The sequence below is a fragment of the Gobio gobio genome, assembly GCF_949357685.1.
Source record: "Gobio gobio genome assembly, chromosome: 2".
NCBI classification, from domain to species: domain Eukaryota; kingdom Metazoa; phylum Chordata; class Actinopteri; order Cypriniformes; family Gobionidae; genus Gobio; species Gobio gobio.
The window spans coordinates 2,311,979-2,339,024 of NC_137098.1; the positions used below are offsets into that span (position 1 = coordinate 2,311,979).

Here is a 27,046-nt window from a genome sequence, read left to right on the forward strand (position 1 = left end):
AAGCTCTTTCTGATTCTGATTAAAGATTTCTTTATTATGAGAGAAAAAAAACAAAAAACAAATGTAGCAACAAAGTGCAGTCAGAGATGTTCATAATCTCAAAACAACTCCTTTACAGCATTCATTGAACATTTTTCACATCCATAAAAGCAGTTCTTTATCACCTGACCTCTATCAGAAAACCCTCATACCAAAATAAATGAATCTACTGTAAATCACACAACAACTGCAAAACATGTGTGTACAAGATAATCAGCGCAAAATCAATATAGATGTAAGATCGCAATATAACTAATCTAGAATGGTTTATGATCTAAACAATATATGTAATAACGAATATGAATAAATGAATCAAAAAATGAGTAAATGAATACCACAGTATGGATATATGAATATGCAAGTTTATATGAATAAAGAAAAAGGATAAAAAAGAAAGACAATAATAAATTGGTTATAACACAAGCTTATGTGTGCTCTTTGAAAGCATAGCCAGATAAACTGTTCTTCTTTCCCTCAGATAAGACACATACGTGCACAGATGGCTTTACAAAGTAATATTATTTCCCAACGACAGAGTCAAATACAAGAAGCAATAATCAAACATAATTTCTAAAGATTGCCTCAAAAGGCAGAATGCTCTGTGTTTTACAATACTTGATATTTTAAGTCGCTGTTCTTCTGTCGCTCTATGTCAAGCACACATTGGCCGTGAACACTACAAGTATTTTCTCAAATTGCAACACTGTTGGGGATTTTGTCTGGGGACAAATAAAAATACTTAGTTTTCAATCCCTCATTCCGGCTCTTGATGTCTTCGGTCACCTCATGTAGGTGCATTTGGAAATTCTCGATGGCTTCTTTCACTGGTTGCTCTGTGAAGCACATCTCTGGATACATGCCTAAGTACAGCTGGAAAAAAAGTAAGTTCTTCAGAGAGCAGAACAACATCTTTCTTTCTTTTTACAAGGTAAACTGACCCTTCTCTAATCTCCGCCCCCTTGGTTACTGTCATTACTTTAGACAAGCTTATAAAACATCCCAGGAAAGGATTTAAGTGTTGATATGAATTTCCAATTTAAATCTATGTTTAGGTGAAGTAGGTGGAAATGTATTACAGTAAGCTGATAACATTAGCGTAAGTTAAGTGAACTATTATTATTAATAATATTTGAGCCTACATAGATTTTAAAAAAATATCTTTGGTCTATTTTTTTTAACTCATACCTTGATGCTCTATATTATGGAAGCTTGTTTCTGCCACAAAATAAAAAAATAAAAGGTAATTGTTTCTCAAAATTCAAACTTTTTCCCCCCTCGCAATTGTGAGATAAAAAGTCACAATTACCTTTTAACTAACTTTAGTTAACTTTACTTAATGTCTTTACTTAATTGTGAAAATCTATTAACATACTATGCCTTGTTTAAAACCCAAGTCAAGATTAATTGATTTGTTTAAGCTGTCAAGGGAAAAATGTGTTGTTTTTTGAGGTGGGGCAATTTTCATGTTTCACTAATTTCCTCCACTTCTGCAGTTATCTTTAGTTGCATTAATTTCCCAAAACCATCTTGAATGTTGAATTGTAAAAAAAAAATGGAATTCACCATTATGGTGATCAGTGTGTTTGGTTGGGCACTTTGAACTATATTTATATCATTGTAATTGTCTTCCTATTGATGCAGCGACACAACAACAACAACAACAACAAAGTAATAAATAGGTTGAAGTAATAAATATGTTGCTTTTAAAAGGTGACATAACTTCTGACTAAAGCATCAGTTTAGTTTTCTGGTAACACTTTAGGTAACACTTTATTTTGATAGTCCACTTTAGACATTCTACTAACTATAAGTAACTTTGCAACTACATGTCAACTAACTGTCATTAGAGTATTTGTAGACTGTCTGCTTAATATTTACTAAAACTTTATTTTGTTTGTCCCCAAACAGACATTCTACTGACTATAAGGGACTTGGCAACTACAATTCAACTTATTCTACTAACCCGAACCCTAAAACCTTACCATAACCTACCAGTCTACTGACAGTCAACTAATACTCTAATGACAGTTAGTTGACATGTCGTTGCAAAGTTACTTATAGTTAGTAGAATGTTTAAAGTGGACTATCGAAATAAAGTGTAACCACACTTTACAATAAGGTTAATTAGTCAACATTAGTTAACTACATTAGTTAACATGAACTAATAAGGAACTGCACTTATAAAGCATTTATTTATCTTTGTTCATGTTAATTTCAACATTTACTAATACATTATTAAAATCTTGTTAACATTAGTTAATACACTGTGAACTAACATGAACAAACCATGAACAGCTGGATTTTTATGAACTAACGTCAACAAAGATTAACTAATGCTGAACAGAGGTGTTGTTCATGGTTAGTTCATGTTAACTAATGCATTAACTAATGTTAACTAATACAACCTTATTGTAAAGTGTTACCAGTTTTCTTTATAAAATGTTATTGCTAACACTTATGTCATAAATATCCTGTGGAAATTTTAATTGGGTTGATATAATTCCTTTATATCTGTGACAATATCTTACAATTGACTGTGCTTTAGTCACACACAGACTTCAACATTCAGCATCAAAACACAACACTGGTAACCACAATGGTAGTTATACTAAGTCAAGAGTAAATCTAAAGTAAATTATCAAGTACGCTTGTGTAAGTAAACTATACTAACTAAGCATTTGTCAGTACAACATACTATTCCCATTTCACTTCTTACTTTTTTTAAGGCAATTGGTTTGCATGCTTTTTAAAGTTAGTCTTACTAATTAGATTTTACAGTGTAGACTGTTAACATGTTCTCTACTATTTCAAGTGGAAAGTATATCCAAATCAGACGTCAAACCTCCTCCTTATGGAACCGAGTGAGGTTCCAAACTGTTCCTAGAACCAGGCTGGAACATCCACGGTCAGGCAGACTCTCCATAATGTACTTCATGTCCACTTGGCCCTTCTGTTCGGGAGGCGGCTTGCGCATGGTGGAAGGACCGTTGGGGATGCAGGCATACCAGTCAAACTGGAACAAAAAAAAGTTTACTCACAGATATTAGATTATAGATAATATCCAGAAATTCGCCTAGCAACTCTTTAACACTCATATTATATGATCACCTGTCCAAAGTTGACTGCAGAATGTTGTGCTGACGCTGTGAATATCGCAACAGTCAGGTACTCTGATAAATCCTCTCGAGTCTTCAGAGGCTTTTGAAACTCTGTAAAACAGTGGCAGTATGCATTTACCTTGTGCACACATTTAAAAGTGACTCGATACGCACTAAGATGCATATATAATATTCAAGAATATAAACAATCATGCATTTTGGTTGATCGGATCACAAGTAGACATGGGAGACACGTTCCCGTCTTCACCTGGTGTTTTAATCCGTCTCTTTTGTCCACTTTTAACCACTTCTGTCCTGATTTCTTCGAGGGTCTGGGCGTGTAAACGTATGGGCTTTTTCAGATCTTTCGATCTAATGGACAAAATAAGCTTGCTTAATTTACATTAACTGCAACCGGAGACGACGGGAAAACTCATGGAGAGCAGCAGCTTTAATTTCTGCTGTGATAGCCGCAGAAACACAGCAAATGAACACCCGCCAACCTATATATATATGATCTGTAACTAGCTACTTGAGTATTTTTTTCAATGGTTATTTTTTTACTCTTACTCAAGTAACTATTATGATTACTACTTCTACTTTTAATTGAGTACAGTTTTAGGATAGCCTACTCTACCCACCTCTGAGTGCGTGTTAGAAATCAGGAAAGATGAGAGAAAATTGTGCTTGGTACGTTTTTCGTCTTCAAACCAAACAAAGTTTAAATCCCGTCTGACTAGCGCTCTTCCCATAATGTTCTGTCAGTAGGTGGAGAGTAGACGTCTTTTAGAGGCTGTTGGAGTGCATTTGACGACATGAGCGTTTACACTGCGAAAGCAATCTGGTCAAATACATTCGACTACCTCTGGAAGTGGTCAAAAGCGTTTACATCTGTATTTAGCATCGTCCACTTGTGATCGTATCAACCAAAACACCATCTTAATCTTATCTAATCTATCTTAATACCAGGTGTACACAGGGCCTTTGATAAGTTAAACCTGGACTCACTGGCAGAATTATTCATGCCAAAGGAAACATCCTTAACAAATTCTTGAATCTCTGTATCGTTTTGAACGGCCTCATTGCTGTCATAGTAGATCTTGACCACAGCAGAAACAAAACTAGAGGAAGAACAAGATGACAAATTAACAAATTAATGACATTTTCATTGGAGTGTATGTGGACTAATTTGCACTTTTGCACTAGTAGTACAGGATCTAACTGTTGCTACCCTACTACATACCAGTTTATTGTCTCCCAGATCTTCATGCCATCATCTCTATAATAGTACTTGGGCACATCTTCCATTCTTCGATCTGTTATGGCCTCAGGGAAGCACAGGGACTCGTAGGTTAAAGTCTTCATGGCACGTTGCATCACTTTCTCCATCCCATCTACATCGATGCTGCTAAACTTTGGATACCAAGAATTCAGTTAATCTTTTGCCTAAATATTTTCAGCACTTATTTAACCTACTCAAGTGTTCATATAGGGGATTATGGGTGAAGTTTTATTCTGGTGCATGTTTTTGTGTTTGGGAAAATTAGGAACTACTTGGGTCTGATGGTTTAAGCAAACACCAGCTAACTAAATAAAATGAAACCTGTAAAATAGAAGTAAGAGCATTCAGCAAAAAGACACCAAAATATCACAAGCCAAAAAGTGAGGTAATGGCTCAGGCCTGCCATGATGAAGATTTAACATAATTTGCATTTTTAAACCTACTGTATATAAAAAATAGAAATTAATCAAATATGAATGTAATTGCTTTGGATTTTAGCAAGATGCTCTTTATGCATGGATATATTAAATTAGGTGTAAAGCTACCTTGCTGAAGATCCCGCCTTTACTGATGAGCCTTTCACGGGCCGATGCATTGATTGGAATTGTGAAACGAACATGAGGTTTCAGTAACTGTAAGAAGCAAATGATACATATAAACATGTGCATTAAATCATACAAATTGATTCAAAAAGCATAACCTGAACCAGCAAAAGGTTCCCATTCCCTGGAGGTTTTAGGTTAACATTAAACCATGGTTGAAAATAAAGAGAAGGATATCAGAACCAGCAATCCTTCATCAATAAATTGACACATGAAACCACAATCTTCAGTTTAGCATTGAATCTAAATATCAAGACGGGTACCTTGTATACAGGATGGACTGCAGAGAGCTGTCTGTACATGGCCATTTCAAAAACCTCTGATATCAGATGCGTCTTGAGGAGGTGCATGACTAGCTGGTGTATAATGAAGTCGGCAGATTTCACCCACATCTTGGCAAGCATCCAATCATATTCATTATCACTTGGGAGAAAGATTGGGCTCTTTTCCCCTGGGTTTTGACTGAGCTGATTCAGATATAAAAAAGCCAAGCAGGACATTTTTTACTTCAGAGAAGTATTTTTATTTAATTTTTGTTTTCATTTGATACTGATTCTATATGGGACAGATACCTGAATGGCAATCGGCACAGTTTTGTCCAATCTGTTCTGGTACAGCAGGCAGATGGGTGCAGCCAAATAGCGCTGAGAGCTGGATGTTGGCACTCCGTCCAGTATTTTATAATCTGCTATGTAGATGTTTCCTGCCTGTAAACACGTGTACACAGGTGTATAGTTTAGAATGAACTAAATGATGTGAAGGATGTCACGATACAAGCAAGTCTTGGATTTGACCAACTCAAGTGATGAATGTCTTAATGTTTCTGACCTTTAATTCTTCTTGTAGTGTGACACCTGTCTTCAGAAAGCCCTTCACCATCTCATGTGTGACTGGAAAATTGTCCGGAAGTTCCTCACACTTCCTGATCATGACAGGATTGCAGCCATTCAGAAACTGATAGCCAAACATCTCATCCTCTCTCCAGTCTTGCATCACGGCCTCTGTCCAGATTTCAAAGGGTATATATAGTTTTTGTTTAAATTAAGAAAACAACAAACAAAAACATTCTTGACAAATGGAGAAATAATCCAACCTAGATTGTTCTCGATTTCAAAATCTTTCATTTTCTTTTGAAACTCTTCCAATATCTTTTCAAAATCTGCCAGGTCTTTCAAGGGTTCGGGATATGATATTGGTTTATCCCCAATCCTGAAACAGAAGGCACAGAGTATAATTATAGACATGACCACTCTGCATGGTACTGTGTTTGTTCTAAATTTCATTTTGGAAAACTGAGGAAAAATTCTGTATCAAATCAATAAGGACTGTGGCCATGACACATTCCCCCAAACTTACGCTTTGATGGAATTCCCTATAAAGTCTGCAGATTTATCTGCATCAAAGTGAACTTCTGGAGGAACTTCGCCCTCTAAGAACATGGGGCAGTCTGGGATCCCCTCACTCCACCTTCAACAAGAAAAATGACAACATTTACCTGGACATCATATACACTGTTATATTAAGTTAGTATCACTTTCATGGACTTTTAGTTTGTTTATCGTTAGTTTCCCGCCACTAATCTGTTTCTATGGACACTGATTCTGTCATCACACCTGTTAGTCTTTTAGTTTGTTATCTTGTGTATTTATGCTCTCTGTTTTCTGTTCCTCATTGTCCGGTATTGTTTGTGCACAGTTCGTTTATGTTATTGTTACTTAATTGTTTGGATTATCTGAATTAATTGGTAACACTGTAGAATAATGGTCCGTCATTAATGGGTAACTATGCAGGACTAGTGAGTAGTACTACATAAACACTTAAGGTACCACTACTAACTAATATAGAAACAAGCTGAACTAATCAGTTAGTAATATCAAATTTAGGAGATAGTTCCTTGTTGAGTAATCAATAATTACTGATTGAGATTAGCCTCATTAATAACTAATAACTACTGATAAATTATAAAGAACATTATTGTGTGCCTGAGACGTAATCAATCATCTTTTTTACTCTGAATAAATTCATAAAATACATCACTAATTACTCAAGGGTTACCTAGTCACTATGCAGGAACTGCTAGTGATCTGGACCATTTGTGTTTGTTAGCCTGTTATGTATGTTAGCCTGTTATGTTTGTTAGCCTGTTATATTTGTTAGCCTGTTATGTATGTTAGCCTGTTATATTTGTTAGCCTGTTATGTATGTTAGCCTGTTATGTATGTTAGCCTGTTATATTTGTTAGCCTGTTATGTTTGTTAGCCTGTTATATTTGTTAGCCTGTTATGTTTGTTAGCCTGTTATGTTTGTTAGCCTGTTATGTATGTTAGCCTGTTATGTTTGTTAGCCTGTTATGTATGTTAGCCTGTTATGTTTGTTAGCCTGTTATGTTTGTTAGCCTGTTATATTTGTTAGCCTGTTATGTATGTTAGCCTGTTATGTATGTTAGCCTGTTATGTTTGGTAGCCTGTTATGTATGTTAGCCTGTTATGTTTGTTAGCCTGTTATGTATGTTAGCCTGTTATGTTTGGTAGCCTGTTATGTATGTTAGCCTGTTATGTTTGTTAGCCTGTTATGTATCTTAGCCTGTTATGTATGTTAGCCTGTTATGTTTGTTAGCCTGTTATGTATGTTAGCCTGTTATGTTTGTTAGCCTGTTATGTATCTTAGCCTGTTATGTATGTTAGCCTGTTATGTATGTTAGCCTGTTATGTTTGTTAGCCTGTTATGTATGTTACCCTGTTATGTTTGTTAGCCTGTTATGTTTGTTAGCCTGTTATGTATGTTAGCCTGTTATGTATGTTAGCCTGTTATGTTTGTTAGCCTGTTATGTATGTTACCCTGTTATGTTTGGTAGCCTGTTATGTATGTTAGCCTGTTATGTTTGTTAGCCTGTTATGTATCTTAGCCTGTTATGTATGTTAGCCTGTTATGTTTGTTAGCCTGTTATGTATGTTCCCTTTCGTTCAGTCACTACGACGTAACGTTAGTGACTAATGAATGGGGGTTTCGCTTAGAAGCCTATCAACTTCGAGTTTAGAGAAAACGCCCAATGGCGTGCCAATGCCATGGGCATGCGGAATTTGCATACGTAACTCCGCCTCACTGCGTGAGTATATAAGGAAGTACGAGGCAATATCGCATTATGTTTCTGCTTTCGGAGCCAAGAGTACCTACCTCTTCACTCCTACAGCCTTCTGAGACTCTGTCAGCTTCTTCGAGACGAGCAGCTTTCCAGTCGGTGTTGGTGTGACGGCGCGTTCCAGTGATCGCATACTTCCTGCCTGCTGATCTGTGCAGTGGTCCGCCTGACAGCTGGTGTGTGTTTCCCTGGGCGCTTCGGCATCGACTGCAAAGTTTCCTCTCACAAAAGAGCTTGCACGTGACACGTCCTTTTCAGGAAGTTTCGTCCGTGCACTTCTGGGTGCGGTAGATCGCTTTTCTCTTTTGACGGGCACGAGCGCTGCGTGACGTGTTTGGGCTTTCAGCACGCTCAGGCAGCGCTTGTGGATGACTCATGTTCCCTCTGCGGGAACCTGGCCATCTCGGTGCTTCGATCTATACTCCGTGAATTCCGTGCTGATGCCGGAGCGAGTCCCCTCTGTCACCCCCCAATCTGCAGTCTCCTCTGGAGGCGGCACTTTGGCTGGTGGGCAGGGTGATCTGAGGGTGACGGTGTGGAACAAAGCTCCGACGCTAGTTCCTCGGCCCACACCCCCCTCTCTTGCACCTGACCCGGTCCGTGCTCAGACGTCTACATCGGGGCCGGCTCCTGCTGTCCCGACTGTGGCGTTTGGCGCGGCGGAAGAGGAAGTGATGTCTATCGCCGCATCACAAGGTGGGCTGGAGTCATCTGAGGATGATGATTCGGCTGTGCTGCCACCTTCGGGTGCGCCAGCATTGCCCGAGTCGGACCCAGAATTGACAGCCATGCTGTCTCGGGCCGCCGCAGCGCTTGGACTGGAGTGGAACCCTCCGCCTCAGCCCGAGCGTTCGCGGTTGGATGATTGGTTTTTGGGGGCGGCGCGTCCGGACACCCGTCCGGCCGCTCCTCCAATACCTTTCTTCCCCGAGGTGCATGAAGAGGTCGCGCGTTCCTGGAAGTCCCCGTTGTCTTCCCGTGAACGTTTGGCGAACTCTTCCGCCTTCACCTCCCTCGATGGAGCCGCGGCTCATGGGTACACTGGGGTCCCCCCAGTCGAACGTTCTGTTGCGATGCAACTGTGTCCACAGAGCGCTTCGTCCTGGCGTGGTGACCCAAAGCACCCCTCCAAAGCCTGTAGGTTTTCGTCATCCCTGGTGGCGAATTCCTATAGAGCTGCGGGGCAGGCCGCCGCTTCTCTGCATACCATGGCAACTCTTCAGGCTTACCAAGCCAAGTTGCTGTGTGATATGCACAAGGGAGGGGCTGATCCAGGACTCAGCAAAGAGTTGCGTGCCGCCACCGACCTCGCTCTCCGAGCGACGAAGGTGACCGCACGCTCCCTGGGTCAGGTGATGTCCACAAATGTGGTCCAGGAGAGACACCTATGGCTCACCCTGTCCGACATGCGTGACGCTGAGCGAACCCGTTTCCTCAGCGCCCCCATATCACAGGATGGGCTATTCGGCGGAGCGGTCGAGAGCTTCGCCCAACAGTTCTCGGCCGCTCAGAAGCAGACTGAGGCAATAAAACATATCCTGCCCCGGCGGTCAGCTGCTGCCTCCACCCAACCGCCCGCGCAGGTGCCTCAGCCCGCTCGCCGCCGAGGACGCCCTCCTGCGGCTCCCTCTACCTCTGCGCCACCCAAGCAGCAGCCTCCACCCGGGCCGCGCAGAGGCAGCTGCAGGAAGGCGTCCCAGTCCGCCCCAGCCCCGCAGCCCGCGAAGAAACGCCAGGCTAAGCGGCGCTCCTGATGCGGACGGCTCAGGGATGGGCAGTTCCTTCCAGGAGACGGCGGCAGGGCCGCTCCTTCCCCCGGTGGAGAATCTTTTGTTCAGCTGCTGGCCCCCGGGTAAAGAAAGAACTGACAACCCCATCCCTGAGCCCCCAGAGATCGGTGACGGCAGTGTGCGCCACCCTCGGGTCTCGCCACTCTCGTCCCTCTCTGTCGCCAGCCCCCTGGCAGAGCAGACCCCAGTGGAACGCGAGTCCTTCCCTGGTCTCCTCTGTCAGGACGCAGCCGTTAACCGTGCCCTGACCCCGGGACGCCCAACAGCCTCCCCTGTCCGGGCCGGTAACGCTGCCTCGCTGCCCCACCCAGGGTACGTCTGCCGTCCGTATGACCCCGTTGGTGCAGTCTCTGGAAGCCTGGCTTCAGCTTCCGGGGCTGTCCCGCTGGGTTGCCCGGACCGTCAGGCTCGGCTACGCGATTCAGTCCGCGCAGGCTCCTCCCCGTTACAGGGGAGTCCGCTATACCGTGACCGGGGCCCATGCCCCAGTCATGCGTGCGGAGATTGCCACTCTACTGGCGAAGGGTGCGATCGAGCCTGTCCCTCCAGCCGAAATGAGGTCGGGGTTCTACAGCCCCTACTTCATTGTACCCAAGAAAACCGGTGGGTTACGACCAATCCTGGACCTTCGCATCCTGAACCGATCCCTTCACCGGCTTCCGTTCAGGATGTTGACTGCGAAACGCCTTTTTCAATGCGTTCGTCCTCACGATTGGTTTGCAGCGATCGACCTGAAGGACGCCTACTTCCATGTCTCCATCCTTCCTCGACACAGACCGTTCCTACGGTTTGCTTTCGAGGGGCGGGCATACCAGTACGCGGTTCTCCCATTCGGGCTATCTCTGTCCCCTCGCGTCTTCACGAAGATCGCCGAGGCAGCCCTTGCGCCCCTTCGGCAGCACGGGGTTCGCATCCTGAACTACCTCGACGACTGGCTCATACTGGGCCACTCTCGAGAGCAGGTTTGCGGACACAGAGATCTGGTTCTCCACCACTTAGCCCGTCTGGGCCTTCGGGTCAACTGGGAAAAGAGCAAACTTTGCCCCGTGCAGAGGATCTCTTTTCTCGATATGGAGATCGACTCGGTCGCCATGTACGCGCAGCTTTCGAGCGAGCGCGCGCAGTCTCTGCTGACTTGCCTCCGTCAAATCGAGAGCAAGAGTGCGGTTCCACTGAAACTGTTTCAGAGGCTCCTGGGGCATATGGCATCTGCAGCCGCGGTAACGCCGCTCGGATTGCTTCATATGAGACCGCTTCAGCACTGGCTTCGCGATCGAGTCCCGAGATGGGCATGGCAGTCTGGCACGCTCCGGATCCAAGTGACTCGGGCCTGCCTACAGACGCTCACCCCGTGGTCAAACCTCAGTTTTCTCCGGGCCGGTGTGCCCTTAGAACGAGTGTCCAGGCATGTTGTCGTATCGACGGATGCCTCTGCCACGGGCTGGGGTGCCATGTGCAATGGACAAGCAGCCGCGGGCTCCTGGACAGGACCCCAGCGCCTCCTGCATGTCAATTGCCTCGAGTTGCTGGCAGTACGTTTCGCCCTGCACCGCTTCCGAGCGCTGCTGAAGGACCAACATGTACTTGTCCGGACAGACAACACGGCCGTAGTAGCGTACATCAACCACCAGGGCGGTCGCCTGCCATCTCATTTTATGGAGTCAGAAGCGCCTGAGGTCCCTTCGTGCTGTCCATATTCCGGGAGTCCTGAACCACGCAGCCGACGAGCTCTCGCGGTTTCAGCCTCTCCCGGGAGAATGGAGACTCCATCCCCGGACGGTTCAGCTGATTTGGGAACAGTTCGGCGACACACAGGTAGATCTGTTTGCCTCCCTCGACTCTTCCCACTGCAGCCTGTATTATTCCCTGACCGAGGGCACGCTCGGCACGGATGCACTGGCGCACAGCTGGCCGCGGGGCCTACGCAAATATGCGTTCCCCCCAGTGAGCCTTCTCACACAGCTCCTGTGCAAGATCAGGGAGGACAAGGAGCAGGTCCTTTTGGTCGCCCCGTACTGGCACGGCCGGACCTGGTTCCCCGAACTCGTACTCCTTGCGACAGCCCCTCCCTGGCCTATTCCTCTGAGACCGGACCTCCTTACTCAGAGACGGGGCACCCTTTGGCACCCACGTCCCGACCTCTGGAGCCTCCACGTGTGGCTCCTAGACGGGACGCGGCAGGTTTGAGTGGCCTACCACCTACGGTGGTCGCCACCATCACTTCCGCTAGGGCAGAGTCCACTCGGCATGCCTATGCGTTGAAATGGAACCTCTTCGTCACCTGGTGCTCTTCCCGCCAAGAAGACCCCTGGAAATGCCCAATCGGGTCCGTGCTTGAGTTTCTCCAAGAGGGGCTGGAGCGAAGGCTGTCTCCCTCCACCCTCAAAGTATATGTGGCTGCAATATCTGCCCACCACGATCTCTTGGAGAACAAAAAGGTAAGTCAGCACGACCTGGTCATCAGGTTCCTGAGGGGAGCCAGGAGACTGAATCCTCCTCGCTCTCCTCTCGTACCCTCTTGGGACCTCGCAGTAGTGTTAACTGCTCTGCAGAGACCTCCCTTTGAGCCTTTGCGGTCGGTTGATATTAAGTTCCTGTCTATGAAGACGGCTCTGCTGACCGCATTGGCCTCAGTTAAGAGGGTCGGGGACCTGCAGGCATTTTCGGTTGACGAAGCGTGCCTGGAATTCGGGACGGCTAACTCTCACGTGATCCTGAGACCCCGGCCTGGATATGTGCCCAAGGTTCCCACCACTCCATTTAAGGACCAGGTGGTGAACCTGCAAGCGCTGCCTTTGGAGGAGGCAGACCCAGCCTTGGCATTGCTCTGTCCAGTACGCGCCCTCCGCGCCTACGTAGACATGACGCAGTGTTTCAGGACCTCAGACCAGCTCTTTGTCTGTTATGGTGGAGAGCGGAAGGGAAGTGCTCTCTCAAAGCAAAGGCTGTCTCACTGGATAGTGGACACCATTGCTTTGGCTTACCAGCAGCAAGGCCGACCATGTCCCCTTGGTGTGAAGGCACACTCCACCCGGAGTGTGGCCTCCTCTTGGGCTCTAGCGCATGGCGCCTCGCTAGCAGACATCTGCAGAGCTGCAGGCTGGGCGACACCCAACACATTCGCCAGATTCTACAATCTCCGAGTGGAGCCAGTGTCCGACTATGTACTCGCCCCCCCCCCGAGGGGCCGGTGATGGGCCAGGCTCAGGTGTCTTCGCTTGCTCGCCACTCCACTCCACGGACTGGATACGTGCGATATTCCTCAGGTGAGCTCCCCGAGAGCCCTGAGCTCCTCCAGCACTGTCGACGCCGACATCAGTTCAGTCTGCCCTTTCGAGCCCAGACCCTCATGTCCGGCCAGGTGCCCCATGTGCATGGTTCCCTCCGGCGACCCCCACATGTGTATTTCACCGTAAGTCTCCGCAGTGAGCGGGTTTCTTCCCTCGGCGTGTCCCCGCCACCCCTAGGGTTAAAAATCCACATTCGGCTGGTACCCTAGAGATCTTCCATATGCAGCCCTCAGCGGGTCATATGTGTCTCTTAAGTCCTCCCCACGGGTAGGCATTTTTGGCATTCCCTCACTGGGATATGCTTCCCAGTGTACCTTGGTATTCCTGTGTTAAGTGGGAGTCCTTCGTCCGTACTAGTCTTACGACAGGGTACTCACACTTACGCAGGGCGCTGGAAGACAGCTGAGTGGCGGGATTATATTGGGACCCCCATTCGTTAGTCACTAACGTTACGTCGTAGTGACTGAACGAAAGGGAACGTCTCGGTTACGGATGTAACCCTCGTTCCCTGAGGAGGGAACGGAGACGTAACGTCCCCTTGCCACATCAGCTGTGCTACCTGGAACGCAGGAGTTCAGTCTTGGCTCCTCAAGCAGGTAACATAATGCGATATTGCCTCGTACTTCCTTATATACTCACGCAGTGAGGCGGAGTTACGTATGCAAATTCCGCATGCCCATGGCATTGGCACGCCATTGGGCGTTTTCTCTAAACTCGAAGTTGATAGGCTTCTAAGCGAAACCCCCATTCGTTAGTCACTAACGTTACGTCTCCGTTCCCTCCTCAGGGAACGAGGGTTACATCCGTAACCGAGACGTTAGCCTGTTATGTTTGTTAGCCTGTTATGTATGTTAGCCTGTTATGCATGTTAGCCTGTTATGTTTGTTAGCCTGTTATGTATGTTAGCCTGTTATGTTTGTTAGCCTGTAATGTTAGCGCATGTTTGTCTTTCTGCTTGTTCTTGAGTATCATTAAAGTTTAAGTTTGTATTTTGATCTCCTGAGTCTTCAGCCTGTTCCTGGTTCAATCAAATGTAAAATGAAACAATATGAAACTTAAAATATATTTAAAATAGTGCAAATGTCTAATAAAAAAGTTTTCAGATGTTTCTGGTTTAATGTGAAATCATAATTATTGTTTTAATATACAACACACACACACACACACACACACACACACACACACACACACACACACACGTACATTCGTTGCTATTGACCTGTGTACAATGTATATGTCACAATATATTTATAATATTAGTGTGTCAAGCACACTTAACTATATCTAGCAAGTAATGAAGTTTAAAAAAATGCAACAAGACTGTAATTGTTTCTTCAAACCTGAATATTTTCCGCCTAGATTCCAGTTCTTCTCGTCTTTGCTTTTTAAGCCATTCAGGGTCATCCTGAGGCAATCGAGCTAAATGAACACACAAAGAAATACATAGCACACATTTTACACAAGAAAGGACAGCATTTAAGACATGATTCAATAACAGCTGAACAATTTTAAAATAAAATAAAAATGTATAAAACAAAATAATAATAATGCTTCTTTTAAAACTGGATAAAGAACAAAGTGAGTCTGCACGTACCAGTGCCTTCTCGGATAATCACTTCATCGTCTGCTATCCAGCGATGACAGGGGAACTCAAAGTATTTTCCAGAGGGTGCTTCCACTTTGATATGCTTACAAAACCACTGAACTTTGTCTAAGTGTTTCTCCTTTTCAAGTTTCACCTCGACAATGTCTCCAAAGTCATTCTTCACAGAGACGTCGAAGTAGAACTCCTTTAATAACAACTTTTATTAGATGGGGAAATAAACCAACAAACAATCAAACAAAAACATCTCTCCACGGGCTTTGGTGAAGAGGGATTAATCCTAATTGTGCCAACCTGCTTATTCGCATCTGGAAGGTTTTATACATTTATCTCGCCAGATTGTTTTTATTTTTCTACATTTGTGTATCCTAACTTTTAATAGAAAATGGTTAATAAGAAAGCAGCGAAGACAGGCCCAAGCACGACAGTGCCATCGCCACCTGGTGACTCAAGGTAAACATGCACAATGGACGCTTGCATTTAAGTGTGTAAATATAAGATAACTTTTACTACGCTATGACCATGACTCACAATAGCCACATCTATATGATCCAAACATACATCACCAATTTTAACTAAATCAGACAATGCATATAGAAGATACAAGACTCCTTTGGCAATTTAACATCTTTAATGTATTGGCATAACGGTGAGAATTGCATGAATACTCTTGGAGGAGTATTTGAAAGTTAAGAGCCTGCAATTATCCAAATTTCCACATTAAATAACAAGTTCCTGTTGGGCGGAGCTAATAAAAATTAAACGTTATCTGGCTTGATGAGTACAATATATTCACAGAGTTTCGTGCCTGTAGGTAAAACTGACCCCACTTTTTTAGTCAAAAGTTGGTGCTACAACCCCCCCCCCCCCCACACACACACACACACACACACACACAATCATGTCTTAGCTACAAGACCAACAACTCTGATGTGTGTGCTAAATTTCATGAGATTTGAAGAGAACTAAGAACCTCAAAAACACCCGTATATACAAAGAAAAGATTATTAACATTTGATGCATCACCATGGCAACACTAATTAAGATATCAAGAATCTTTTCACAATTTTACATCAGCCATGTCTTGACATTATTCTGACCAAGTTTGAAGCGATTTGGGTGAGTATAAGAGCTTTTCTATATATAATATAATAATTTTTCAAAATATGTTGTAAGTGACACATTTCCTGCTGCAAGTTGGTGGCGCCCTAAAAAATTATCCTAAGGAAATAAATAGGGCCCAAATACTTAATTATTGCAGCAAGCAGCGATTAAGGGCTCAAGCCCTTTACAAACACAAGAAAAACACTTCACAAAAAACTTTTCTGAAACTATGCAAGTACCCTCAAGTTGTGATGGCTATGGCAAAAACTTATTTTGGCCTGACCACGCAAAAACATTATGAAAATTTAGCCTCACATCCATTTTGGGGTGCTCATCATCAGATTCACACGTTAGTCGGAAACAGTTTCAACTTAAATCAATCACCTTGAAAATTCAAAATAAAAAAGTTGTTTGCATGTTTGCAGTTGTGCCACCCTGATATACATATATATATTATACATATTTTATACATATTTTATACATATTATCACATAATGAAAAAAAAACTTGCAATAAAAATAATCAAGTCTTACCATTTTAAAGGAACTAAAAAAGGACACCAGGGTTCTGTCGCTGCTCTGATTCTTCGAGTCTATCAGCGTCAGGTAAATGCTGTTCGTTGCCTCAGCATTTATCTCATGGATACCAGTCGATACACACACCTTGTAGGTCGACATTGTGCCTGGATGAAAGATGAAGATGAAGATGATCTATGATTCCTCACTTTATTCTCAAGCAACTTTATATGAAGTTAACTTCCGGCTCAAATCTCCACCTCCTTCGACATTATAATGTGTGGGTGTGGTCTACCAATCAAAAAGGTCCTGTTAATACCTGCATATATCAAGTTTCTGAACTTATAAAAGAGATGTAGAGGTATTGTTGTACAGATAATCCCATTTCACTGATAAGCTTTTCCAGTTACAATTGCTATTTAAAATTTGCCTCCTAAATAATATTATCAATATAAGATAATAAAATAGAAAGGTGAAGATTAATATAAGAGTGTGTATAAATATCATTTAATTTGGATATAATAGTTGATATAATGGATATCATTTAATTAGAAGCAGCAAGAAACGAGTGAAACATTAATGAGAAGACAGTGATTTTAAAGTTGAGTGTATTTATTGATTTTTCTACATGTTAAACATGCAAATAAATAAATAAATAAATATAAATAGACATATATATTTTAAAAATGCTTCCAACTGCATTGATTACTTTGTTCTATTAAACCTATTATAGCTCAGTTTACAACCTCTTATATCCAAAGTTTATTACTGTCTTGTCCTGCTATCTGCAGTTTATAAGTAAAATAAGCAGTCATCAAAATAAATGGCATCACAGTGTTTCTTTGGTGGCTATTTCTAATGTTTGTTTTCCAGAACTGATTTTCAATTATGATTTAAAAATAGACATATAGGGGAGAACTGGGCACAACCTAACGCTTTTTGACTTTCTCAGTTTGTGTAAATCCACCTAGGGTTCAGAGTATTTATTTTTTCCCACATTAATGTCACACATGTCTAGTACAATTATGTGGTTGTTTCATTAATACAGTGCATACTTTTTTCTTGGTTTACCCCGAAAGAATGGAAGTGAAATGTGACAACATGCCCCATAGGTGGGTACATTATAACATGACCAAATGAACGCTTAAAATGTTATCTGATATAATACAAAAAATATATAAAATAAAATTATGGCATTTTTTAATCATTAAAAATATACTAATTTTGAGTTGACAACAAAGGCATCGCTAAATACAACTAAAGAGCATAGTTCAAAACATTATAATAATGAATAATTTCTGAACATTGACTCTCAGTCTTTATTCACCTTTTTCTCAGGGTTTCTCAAAAGAATTCATAAAGTATAGAATATAATATCGTAGTTCTAATAGGTGCTCATTGTACTGCAGTGTTACAACTCACCCCACCAGCACAACTGTGATTTAACCCCTTCTGCTGTTAGATCAGCATTAAAGAACGATCTCAACTGTTAAATAACAGATATAAGATTACAATAATAGCAGATTTGTCTTGTTTTAAATAAACACAAAAACAGAGAGGAAAAATAAACTTAAGTAAGAAATTTACTTTAGCTATGGTTTAATAAATGTTCAGTAATCACTTGCATCACTTTGACATTTGTATTACAAAAAGTAACTTATTTACACTAAATTACTCTGGGACCATTTCCGTATGGATTTGTCCGACCCAAATTTAAAAGCTTCCCATACACACACACACACACACACACACACACACACACACACACACACACACACACACACACACACACACACACACACACACACACACACACACACACACACACACACACACACAGTGTCTCTAAATACACGATACTGGTGTCATTTTACAGGAAACCCTTTGAAGTTTCATAAACCACTGCTAAAAGTGATAAACATGTGAGTATATGTTGTCTGAGCTGTTTCCACTAGATTCCAGAAAATACTGGAAAAAAGATTTTTGGATAATGTATGCAAGATTTATTCAAATTAATCTGAATGGAAGAATATGACCTGTTTTATGTAATTTCCGCCCCAAAAAGCATCTCTTTTTGGGGGGGTTATTACAGCTCAGACAACATATACTGACATGTTTATTACTTTTATCAGTGGTTTACGAAACTTCAAAGGGTTTACTGTAAAATGACACCAACATTGTGTATCTAGAGACACTGTGTGTGTGTATGGGGAGCTTTTCAATTTGGGTCGGCCAAATCCAGGCAGAAATCCCCAATATTGTTCTCAATAATGTGCTTAAATGGTTAAACCATGTGTGTCACAACTAACCCCTGCGTTAGGTTGTGTCCCGCTCTCACCTAGTCATTATCTCATGATTGTTGCGAGGATGATTGACACTGCCTGTGGGTGTAAGTTTGTACAAAACCAAAATATTTTCAGCTGCATTTCTGAATAATTGTACCAATAGAAGTGTTAGGCAACACTATGGCATTTATTGATGAACTGTCATAACTGCCATTTCACATTTACGATGTCTTTTCCCAGGAAAATGTAACATGTAGAGTCTAGCCGAGGAGACTAGATATCCCTGAACACTACAGCTCTCAGTTTTCACAAGAAAAACGTCTCGGTTACGGATGTAACCCTCGTTCCCTGAGGAGGGAACGGAGACGTAACGTTAGTGACTAACAAATGGGGGTTTCGCTTAGCTTAGAGAAAACGCCCAATGGCAGTGCCAATGCCATGGGCATGGGGAATTTGCATACGTAACTCCGCCTCACCGTGTGAGTATATAAGGAAGTACGTGGCAATATCGCATTATGTTACCTGCTTGAGGAGCCAAGACTGAACTCCGCGTTCCAGGTAGCACAGCTGATGTGGCAACGGGACGTTACGTCTCCGTTCCCTCCTCAGGGAACGAGGGTTACATCCGTAACCGAGACGTTCCCTTTCGTTCATTCACTACGACGTAACGTTAGTGACTAACGAATGGGGGTCCCAATATAATCCCGCCACTCAGCTGTCTTCCAGTGCCCTGCGTAAGTGTGAGTACCCTGTCGTAAGACTAGTACGGACGAAGGACTCCCACTTAACACAGGAATACCAAGGTACACTGGGAAGCATATCCCAGTGAGGGAATGCCAAGATGCCTACCCGTGGGGAGGACTTAAGAGTACACATATGACCCGCTAAGGGCTACATTTGGGAAAACTCTAGGGTACCAGCCGAAGGTGGATTTTTAACCCTAGGGGTGGCGGGGACACGCCAAGGGAAGAAACCCGCTCACTGCGGAGACTTACGGTGAAATACACGTGTGGGGGTCGCCGGAGGGGAACCATGCACATGGGGCACCTGGCCGGACATGAGGGTCTGGGCTCGAAAGGGCAGACTGAACTGATGTCGGCGTCGACAGTGCTGGAGGAGCTCAGGGCTCTCGGGGAGCTCACCTGAGGAGAATATCGCACGTATCCAGTCCGTGGAGTGGAGTGGCGAGCAAGCGAAGACACCTGAGCCTGGCCCATTACCGGCCCCTCGGGGGGGCGAGTACATAGTCGGACACTGGCTCCACTCGGAGATTGTAGAATCTGGCGAATGTGTTAGGTGTCGCCCAGCTTGCAGCTCTGCAGATGTCTGTTAGCGAGGGAGTCATGCGCTAGAGCCCAAGAGGAGGCCACACTCCGAGTGCCCTCACACCAAGGGGACATGGTCGACCTTGCTGCTGGTAAGCCAAAACAATGGTGTCCACTATCCAGTGAGACAGCCTTTGTTTTGAGAGAGCACTTCCCTTCCGCTCTCCACCATAACAGACAAAATGGTCTGAGGTCCTGAAACACTGCGTAATGTCTACGTAGGCGCGGAGAGCGCGTACTGGACAGAGCAATGCCAAGGCTGGGTCTGCCTCCTCCAAAGGCAGCGCTTGCAGGTTCACCACCTGGTCCTTAAACGGACTGGTGGGAACCTTGGGCACATATCCAGGCCGGGGTCTCAGGATCACGTGAGAGTTAGCCGGCCCGAACTCCAGGCACGCTTCGTCAACCGAAAATGCCTGCAGGTCCCCTACCCTCAGAACTGAGGCCAATGCGGTCAGCAGAGCCGTCTTCATAGACAGAAACTTAATATCAACCGACCGCAAAGGCTCAAAGGGAGGCCTCTGCAGAGCACTTAAAACTACTGCGAGGTCCCAAGAGGGTACGAGAGGAGAGCGAGGAGGATTCAGTCTCCTCGCCCCCCTCAGGAACCTGATGACCAGGTCGTGCTGACTTACCTTTTTGTTCTCCAAGAGATCGTGGTGGGCAGATATTGCGGCCACATATACTTTGAGGGTGGAGGGAGACAGCCTTCGCTCCAACCCCTCCTGGAGAAACTCAAGCACGGACCCGATCGGGCATTTCCAGGGGTCTTCTTGGCGGGAAGAGCACCAGGTGACGAAGAGGTTCCACTTCAACGCATAGGCATGCCGAGTGGACTCTGCCCTAGCGGAAGTGATGGTGGCAGGCCACTCAAACCTACCGCGTCCCGTCCAGGAGCCACACGTGGAGGTTCCACAGGTCGGGACACGGGTGCCATAGGGTGCCCCGTCTCTGAGTAAGGAGGTCCGGTCTCAGAGGAATAGGCCAGGGAGGGGCTGTCGCAAGGAGTATGAGTTCGGGGAACCAGGTCCGGCCGTGCCAGTACGGGGCGACCAAAAGGACCTGCTCCTTGTCCTCCCTGATCTTGCACAAGAGCTGTGTGAGAAGGCTCACTGGGGGGAACGCATATTTGCGTAGGCCTCGCGGCCAGCTGTGCGCCAGTGCATCCGTGCCGAGCAAGCCCTCGGTCAGGGAATAGAACAGGCTGCAGTGGGAAGAGTCGTGGGAGGCAAACAGATCTTCCTGCGCGTCGCCGAACTGTTCCCAAATCAGCCTGACTGTCTGGGGATGGAGTCTCCATTCTCCCGGGACAGGCTGAAACCGCGAGAGCTCGTTAAGTTAAGTTAGTCCGTTTATTTATCCCTGTAGGGAAAGTACATATGCAGCATACTCACACAGACATTTAGGATTTCATAATTGGCATATACAATCATAATTTAAAACCAATAAATCTACTTTAGAGTTTAAGATAAGAAAGCCAGACCAGCTGACCATCAATCATCATTAGAGGATGAATTTAAAAATCTGATTGCTTGGGGAACAAAAGATAGTTTGGTCCTGTTTTTCATGCATCTGGGAACACAATACCGCCGTCCAGATGGCAGTAGTTCAAAAGCATAATATAAGGGATGCCTCTTATCCTGCACTATAATGTTGGCTTTATTTATTACTCTCTCTTTGTAAATGCTCTCTAAACTTTTTAATGAAATTCCCAGCAGTTTGCTTGTCATTGTCACAACCCTCCATAATGATTTCTTCTGAGCCTCCGAAGCATTACCGTACCAGCAGCTCACACAAAATGTCATAATACTTTCAATGAAAGCCCCATAAAACAACAAAAGCAGTCTGCTATGTACATCAAAAGACAACAATTTCTTTATGAAATACAACCTCTGTTGTAACTTTTTACCTACATAATCAGTCCACTCATTCCATTTCAGCTTATGATCCAAAACTATACCAAGGTATTTATAATGAGTAATTACTTGTATTTGTTCACCATGTATTAATGTAGGATGGGTTATATCCTGTTCTCTCACTCTAAAATCAATAATCATCTCCTTAGTTTTGGAGGCATTTAAGATGAGACTTGATTTCTCACACCAGTTTAAAAAGAAATCTAAGACAGGTCCATGCTCTTCCTCCCCATCATGTAGAAGGCTCACTAAAGCAGTATCATCTGCATACTTAATAATAAATCTGTTTTTAAAAGAACTAGAACAAGAATTTGTATATAAAATAAATAATAAGGGCGATAGGACACATCCCTGAGAAGATCCAACCGAAATAATCATTTTTCCTGAAATTGACCCTCCTAACTTAACCTGCTGGATTCTACAGCTGAGAAAGTCAATCACCCATGTAATCAACATCTTGTCTAATGAAAAATCTTTTTGTAGGATCTCTGCTAATGTACTGGGGGAAATACAGTTAAAGGCTGATGAGAAATCCACAAATAAGATTTTTGCGTGAGTCTTTGGTTTCTCTAAATGTGTATACAGCAGGTGAAGTACAGTTAAAATGGCGTCCTCTACACCCCTAGAGGCTTGATAGGCAAATTGCATAGGATCTATGAGATGCTCCGTTTCAGATACAATATACTTTTTTACTAAACGCTCAAAACATTTCATCACTAAAGAAGTGAGTGCTATTGGTCGAAAATCACTAAATTCTAAGGGTCTAGAGACTTTTGCCACTGGAACTATATTAGATGTTTTCCATAGAGTGGGGACAATACCGGAATTATAGGAAACTCTAAAGATATTAGTAAAAACTGGTGCCAACTGAACCGCACAGTGTTTTAAAACATTACCACATATCTTATCTGGGCCTGGACTTTTACGAGGATTACATTTCTTAAAAATCTGGCTAACCTCTATTTCATTCATATAAAATCCAGCCGGAGATTTAGTCATAAATGATGGTGACATTGGGACAGCATCTCCATCTCCTCTGTCAAAACGACAGAAATATGAGTTGAGCTGATTGGCCATCTCTAGCTCCTCACATCCTTTTAACACCCGAGGCTGTGCGCTTCTACCCTTGTGGGGAGCATTAGTCATATTTTTAATGCCCTGCCAGGCATATCTTGAATTGCCACATGACATAGATGCCTCAATTTTTTCTTTATATACATGCTTATCTATTTGTATTTGTCTTTTAATCTGTTTCTGAATATCCCTTTGAGCTGATATATCTTGATTTTTATAGGCTGTTCTCTTTTTATTAATAAGGGCTTTTAATTCTTTAGAAAGCCAGGGTTTGTCATTAGGGTACACCTTAAATGTCTTAATAGGAATAATAGTGTCCACACAGTAGTGTATATAATCAGTAACTACTTCAACATGTTCATTGATATCTACACTTTCAAAAACCTCCCAATTGGTACATTCAAAACACCCCTGCAAAGTCTTTATACTATCATTGTCCCACACTTTAACAGACTTTTCCTGCGGTTTCTCCCTTTCAAGTAACCTCTGATAAACAGGGCGAAGGTAGACAGTAATGTGGTCGGACGCCCCCAGTGGCGGGAGGACGGATGAAGTAAATGCATTTTTGACAGTTCCATAGCACATGTCCAAAGTCTTTTTTCTCCTTGTGGGGCAGTCAACATATTGGTAATATGTGTGCAAACTCTTCTTGATATTACAGTTATTAAAATCCCCCAGAATAAATTTAGGAGCGTTAGGAGAAATTGATTCAAGTCTCTGAGATAAATTAAAGATAATCTTTTGTGCTTTGATAGAGTTTGCTTTAGGGTGAATATATACTACAGTGATAAATAGTTGGGGAAACTCCCTTGGTAAATAAAATGGGCGAAGGGAAAGGCATATAATTTCAATGTCAGGTGTGCACAGGCTCTCTCTAACCTTGACTGCGCGGCACCAGTCCTCACGAACAAGAAGGCATACCCTACCTCCACGAGTCTTCCCGGTGATTTCAGGATCGCGATCAGTCCTAAATGACACGAAGCCATCAGGTTCCACCTCGCTGGGCAAGACGCCGCTGTCCAGCCACGTCTCGGTGATTGGCAAGACGCATGAGTTCCGGTACTCATGTAGGTAGCGAATATTGGCTGATAGTTCATCCATTTTTGCTCGCAAAGATTGCGCGTTGATGAGGAGGGTGGTAGGCAGGCAGAGTTTGTTGTTATCTTTCAACCGTCTCAATCGACGACGAAGACCTCCTCTACATCCACGTTTCCGCTTAGTTTGAGCTTTAATGCCTTTCATATTAGTTTTAAGATGCTTTGGGATTGTATCCACTACTGTAGAGTGTTCAAATGAGACAGAGTTGCGAAAAAGTAGTAAGAATTCTCTGTTGTATCGGATTTCATTGACGGCAACGCCGCCAGCAGCGTGGCCGAAGTTCAGTCCATAAGACAAATAGATGTTTAAGAACACCACCAACAGTCCAAGCGTGCCCCATATTGCAAAATCCATGATTAATATCCCCAAAACTCAATTAAAATGTAACTGTATACCAACATTAAATGCTGTGAGAGACGCCGCGGGGCAGCCACAGAGCAGCGCCACCGGAAATGGGTTTTCGCAATTATACCCTGTTACTCACATATTGACGAGAGCTCGTCGGCTGCGTGGTTCAGGACTCCCGGAATATGGACAGCACGAAGGGACCTCAGGCGCTTCTGACTCCATAGAACGAGATGGCGGGCGAGTTGAGACATACGGCGGGAGCGTAGACCGCCCTGGTGGTTGATGTACGCTACTACGGCCGTGTTGTCTGTCCGGACAAGCACATGTTGACCCTTCAGCAACGCTCGGAAGCGGTGCAGGGCGAACCGTACTGCCAGCAACTCGAGGCAATTGACATGCAGGAGGCGCTGGGGTCCTGTCCAGGAGCCCGCGGTTGCTTGTCCATTGCACATGGCACCCCAGCCCGTGGCAGAGGCATCCGTCGATACGACAACATGCCTGGAAACTCGTTCTAAGGGCACACCGGCCCGTAGAAAACTGAGGTTCGACCACGGGGTGAGCGTCTGTAAGCAGGCCCGATTCACTTGGACCAGGAGCGTGCCAGACTGCCATGCCCATCTCGGGACTCGATCGCGAAGCCAGTGCTGAAGCGGTCTCATATGAAGCAATCCGAGCGGCGTCACCGCGGCTGCAGATGCCATATGCCCCAGGAGCCTCTGAAATAGTTTCAGTGGAACCGCACTCTTGCTCTCGATTTGACGGAGGCAAGTCAGCAGAGACTGCGCTCGCTCGTAAGCTGCGTGCACATGGCGACCGAGTCGATCTCCATACCGAGAAAAGAGATCCTCAGCACGGGGCAAAGTTTGCTCTTTTCCCAGTTGACCCGAAGGCCCAGACGGGCTAAGTGGTGGAGAACCAGATCTCTGTGTCCGCAAACCTGCTCTCGAGAGTGGCCCAGTATGAGCCAGTCGTCGAGGTAGTTCAGGATGCGGACCCCGTGCTGCCGAAGGGGCGCAAGGGCTGTCTCGGCAATCTTCGTGAAGACGCGAGGGGACAGAGATAGCCCGAATGGGAGGACCACGTACTGATATGCCCGCCCCTCGAAAGCAAACCGTAGGAACGGTCTGTGTCGAGGAAGGATGGAGACATGGAAGTAGGCGTCCTTCAGGTCGATCGCTGCAAACCAATCGTGAGGACGAACGCATTCGAAAAGGCGTTTCACAGTCAACATCTTGAACGGAAGCCGGTGAAGGGATCGGTTCAAGATGCGAAGGTCCAGGATCGGTCGTAACCCACCGGTTTTCTTGGGTACAATGAAGTAGGGGCTGTAGAACCCCGACTTCATTTCGGCCGGAGGGACAGGCTCGATCGCACCCTTCGCCAGCAGGGTGGCAATCTCTGCACGTATGACGGGGGCATGGGCCCCGGTCACGGTATAGCGGACTCCCCTGTAGCAGGGAGGAGCCTGCGTGAACTGAATCGCGTAGCCGAGCCTGACGGTCCACGCGACCCAGTGGGACAGCCCCGGAAGCTGAAGCCATGCTTCCAGAGACTGCACCAACAGGGTCATACGGACGGCAGGCGTACCCAGGGTGGGGCAGCGAGGCAGCGTTACCGGCCCGGACAGGGGAGGCTGTTGGGCGTCCCGGGGTCGGGGCACGGTTAACGGCTGCGTCCTGACAGAGGAGACCAGGGAAGGACGCACGTTCCACTGGGGTCTGCTCTGCCAGGGGGCTGGCGACAGAGAGGGATGCGAGTGGCGAGACCCGAGGGTGGCGCGCACTGTCATCACCGGTCTCTGGGTGCTCAGGGATGGGGGTGTCAGTTCTTTCTTTAACCACATTAGGGTGCTGCTGACCCGGGGGCCAGCAGCTGAACAAAAGATTCTCCCCCGGCCCTCCACCGGGGGAAGGAGCGGCCCTGCTGCCGTCTCCCGGAAAGAACTGCCCATCCCTGAGCTGTCCGCATCAGGAGCGCCGCTTAGCCTGGCGTTTTTTCGTGGGCTGTGGGGCTGGAGCGGACTGGGACGCCTTCCTGCGGTTGCCTCTGCGCGGCCCGGGTGAAGGCTGCTGCTTGGGTGGTGCAGAGGCTGAGGGAACCGCAGGAGGACATCCTCTGCGGCGAGCAGGCTGAGGCAACTGCGCGGGCGGTGGGGTGGAGGCAGCAGCTGACCGCCGGGGCAGTATATGTTTGATGGCCTCAGTCTGCTTCTGAGCGGCTGAGAACTGTTAGGCGAAGCTCTCAACTGCCCCGCCGAATAGCCCATCCTGGGATATGGGGGCGTTGAGGAAACGGGTTCGCTCAGCGTCACGCATATCGGCCAGGGTGAGCCATAGGTGTCGCTCCTGGACCACATTTGTGGACATCACCTGACCCAGGGAGCGTGCGGTCACCTTCGTCGCCCGGAGAGCGAGGTCGATGGCGGCACGCAACTCATTGCTGAGTCCTGGATCAGCCCCCCCCCTCGTGCATGTCACACAGCAACTTGTCTTGGTAAGCCTGAAGAGTTGCCATGGCATGCAAAGAAGCGGCGGCCTG

The 27,046-nt window shown here is 45.2% G+C and overlaps 1 protein-coding gene across 1 annotated transcript; it reads right to left on the bottom strand.

Moving 5' to 3' along the window:
* Nucleotides 1-15: 15 nt before the first annotated feature.
* Nucleotides 16-24,163, bottom strand: LOC307139183 (polyunsaturated fatty acid 5-lipoxygenase-like; the record flags this gene model as incomplete). Its single annotated transcript, XM_079838076.1, has 14 exons — nucleotides 16-909; nucleotides 2,882-3,052; nucleotides 3,148-3,248; nucleotides 4,146-4,258; nucleotides 4,381-4,550; nucleotides 4,965-5,051; nucleotides 5,285-5,488; nucleotides 5,594-5,728; nucleotides 5,850-6,022; nucleotides 6,115-6,230; nucleotides 6,378-6,488; nucleotides 14,581-14,659; nucleotides 14,835-15,030; nucleotides 23,942-24,163. 14 exons carry the CDS (start codon nucleotides 24,161-24,163, stop codon nucleotides 730-732), a joined length of 2,058 nt encoding a protein of 685 aa, XP_079694202.1. The 3' UTR covers nucleotides 16-729.
* Between the last annotated feature and the right edge of the window lie 2,883 nt (nucleotides 24,164-27,046).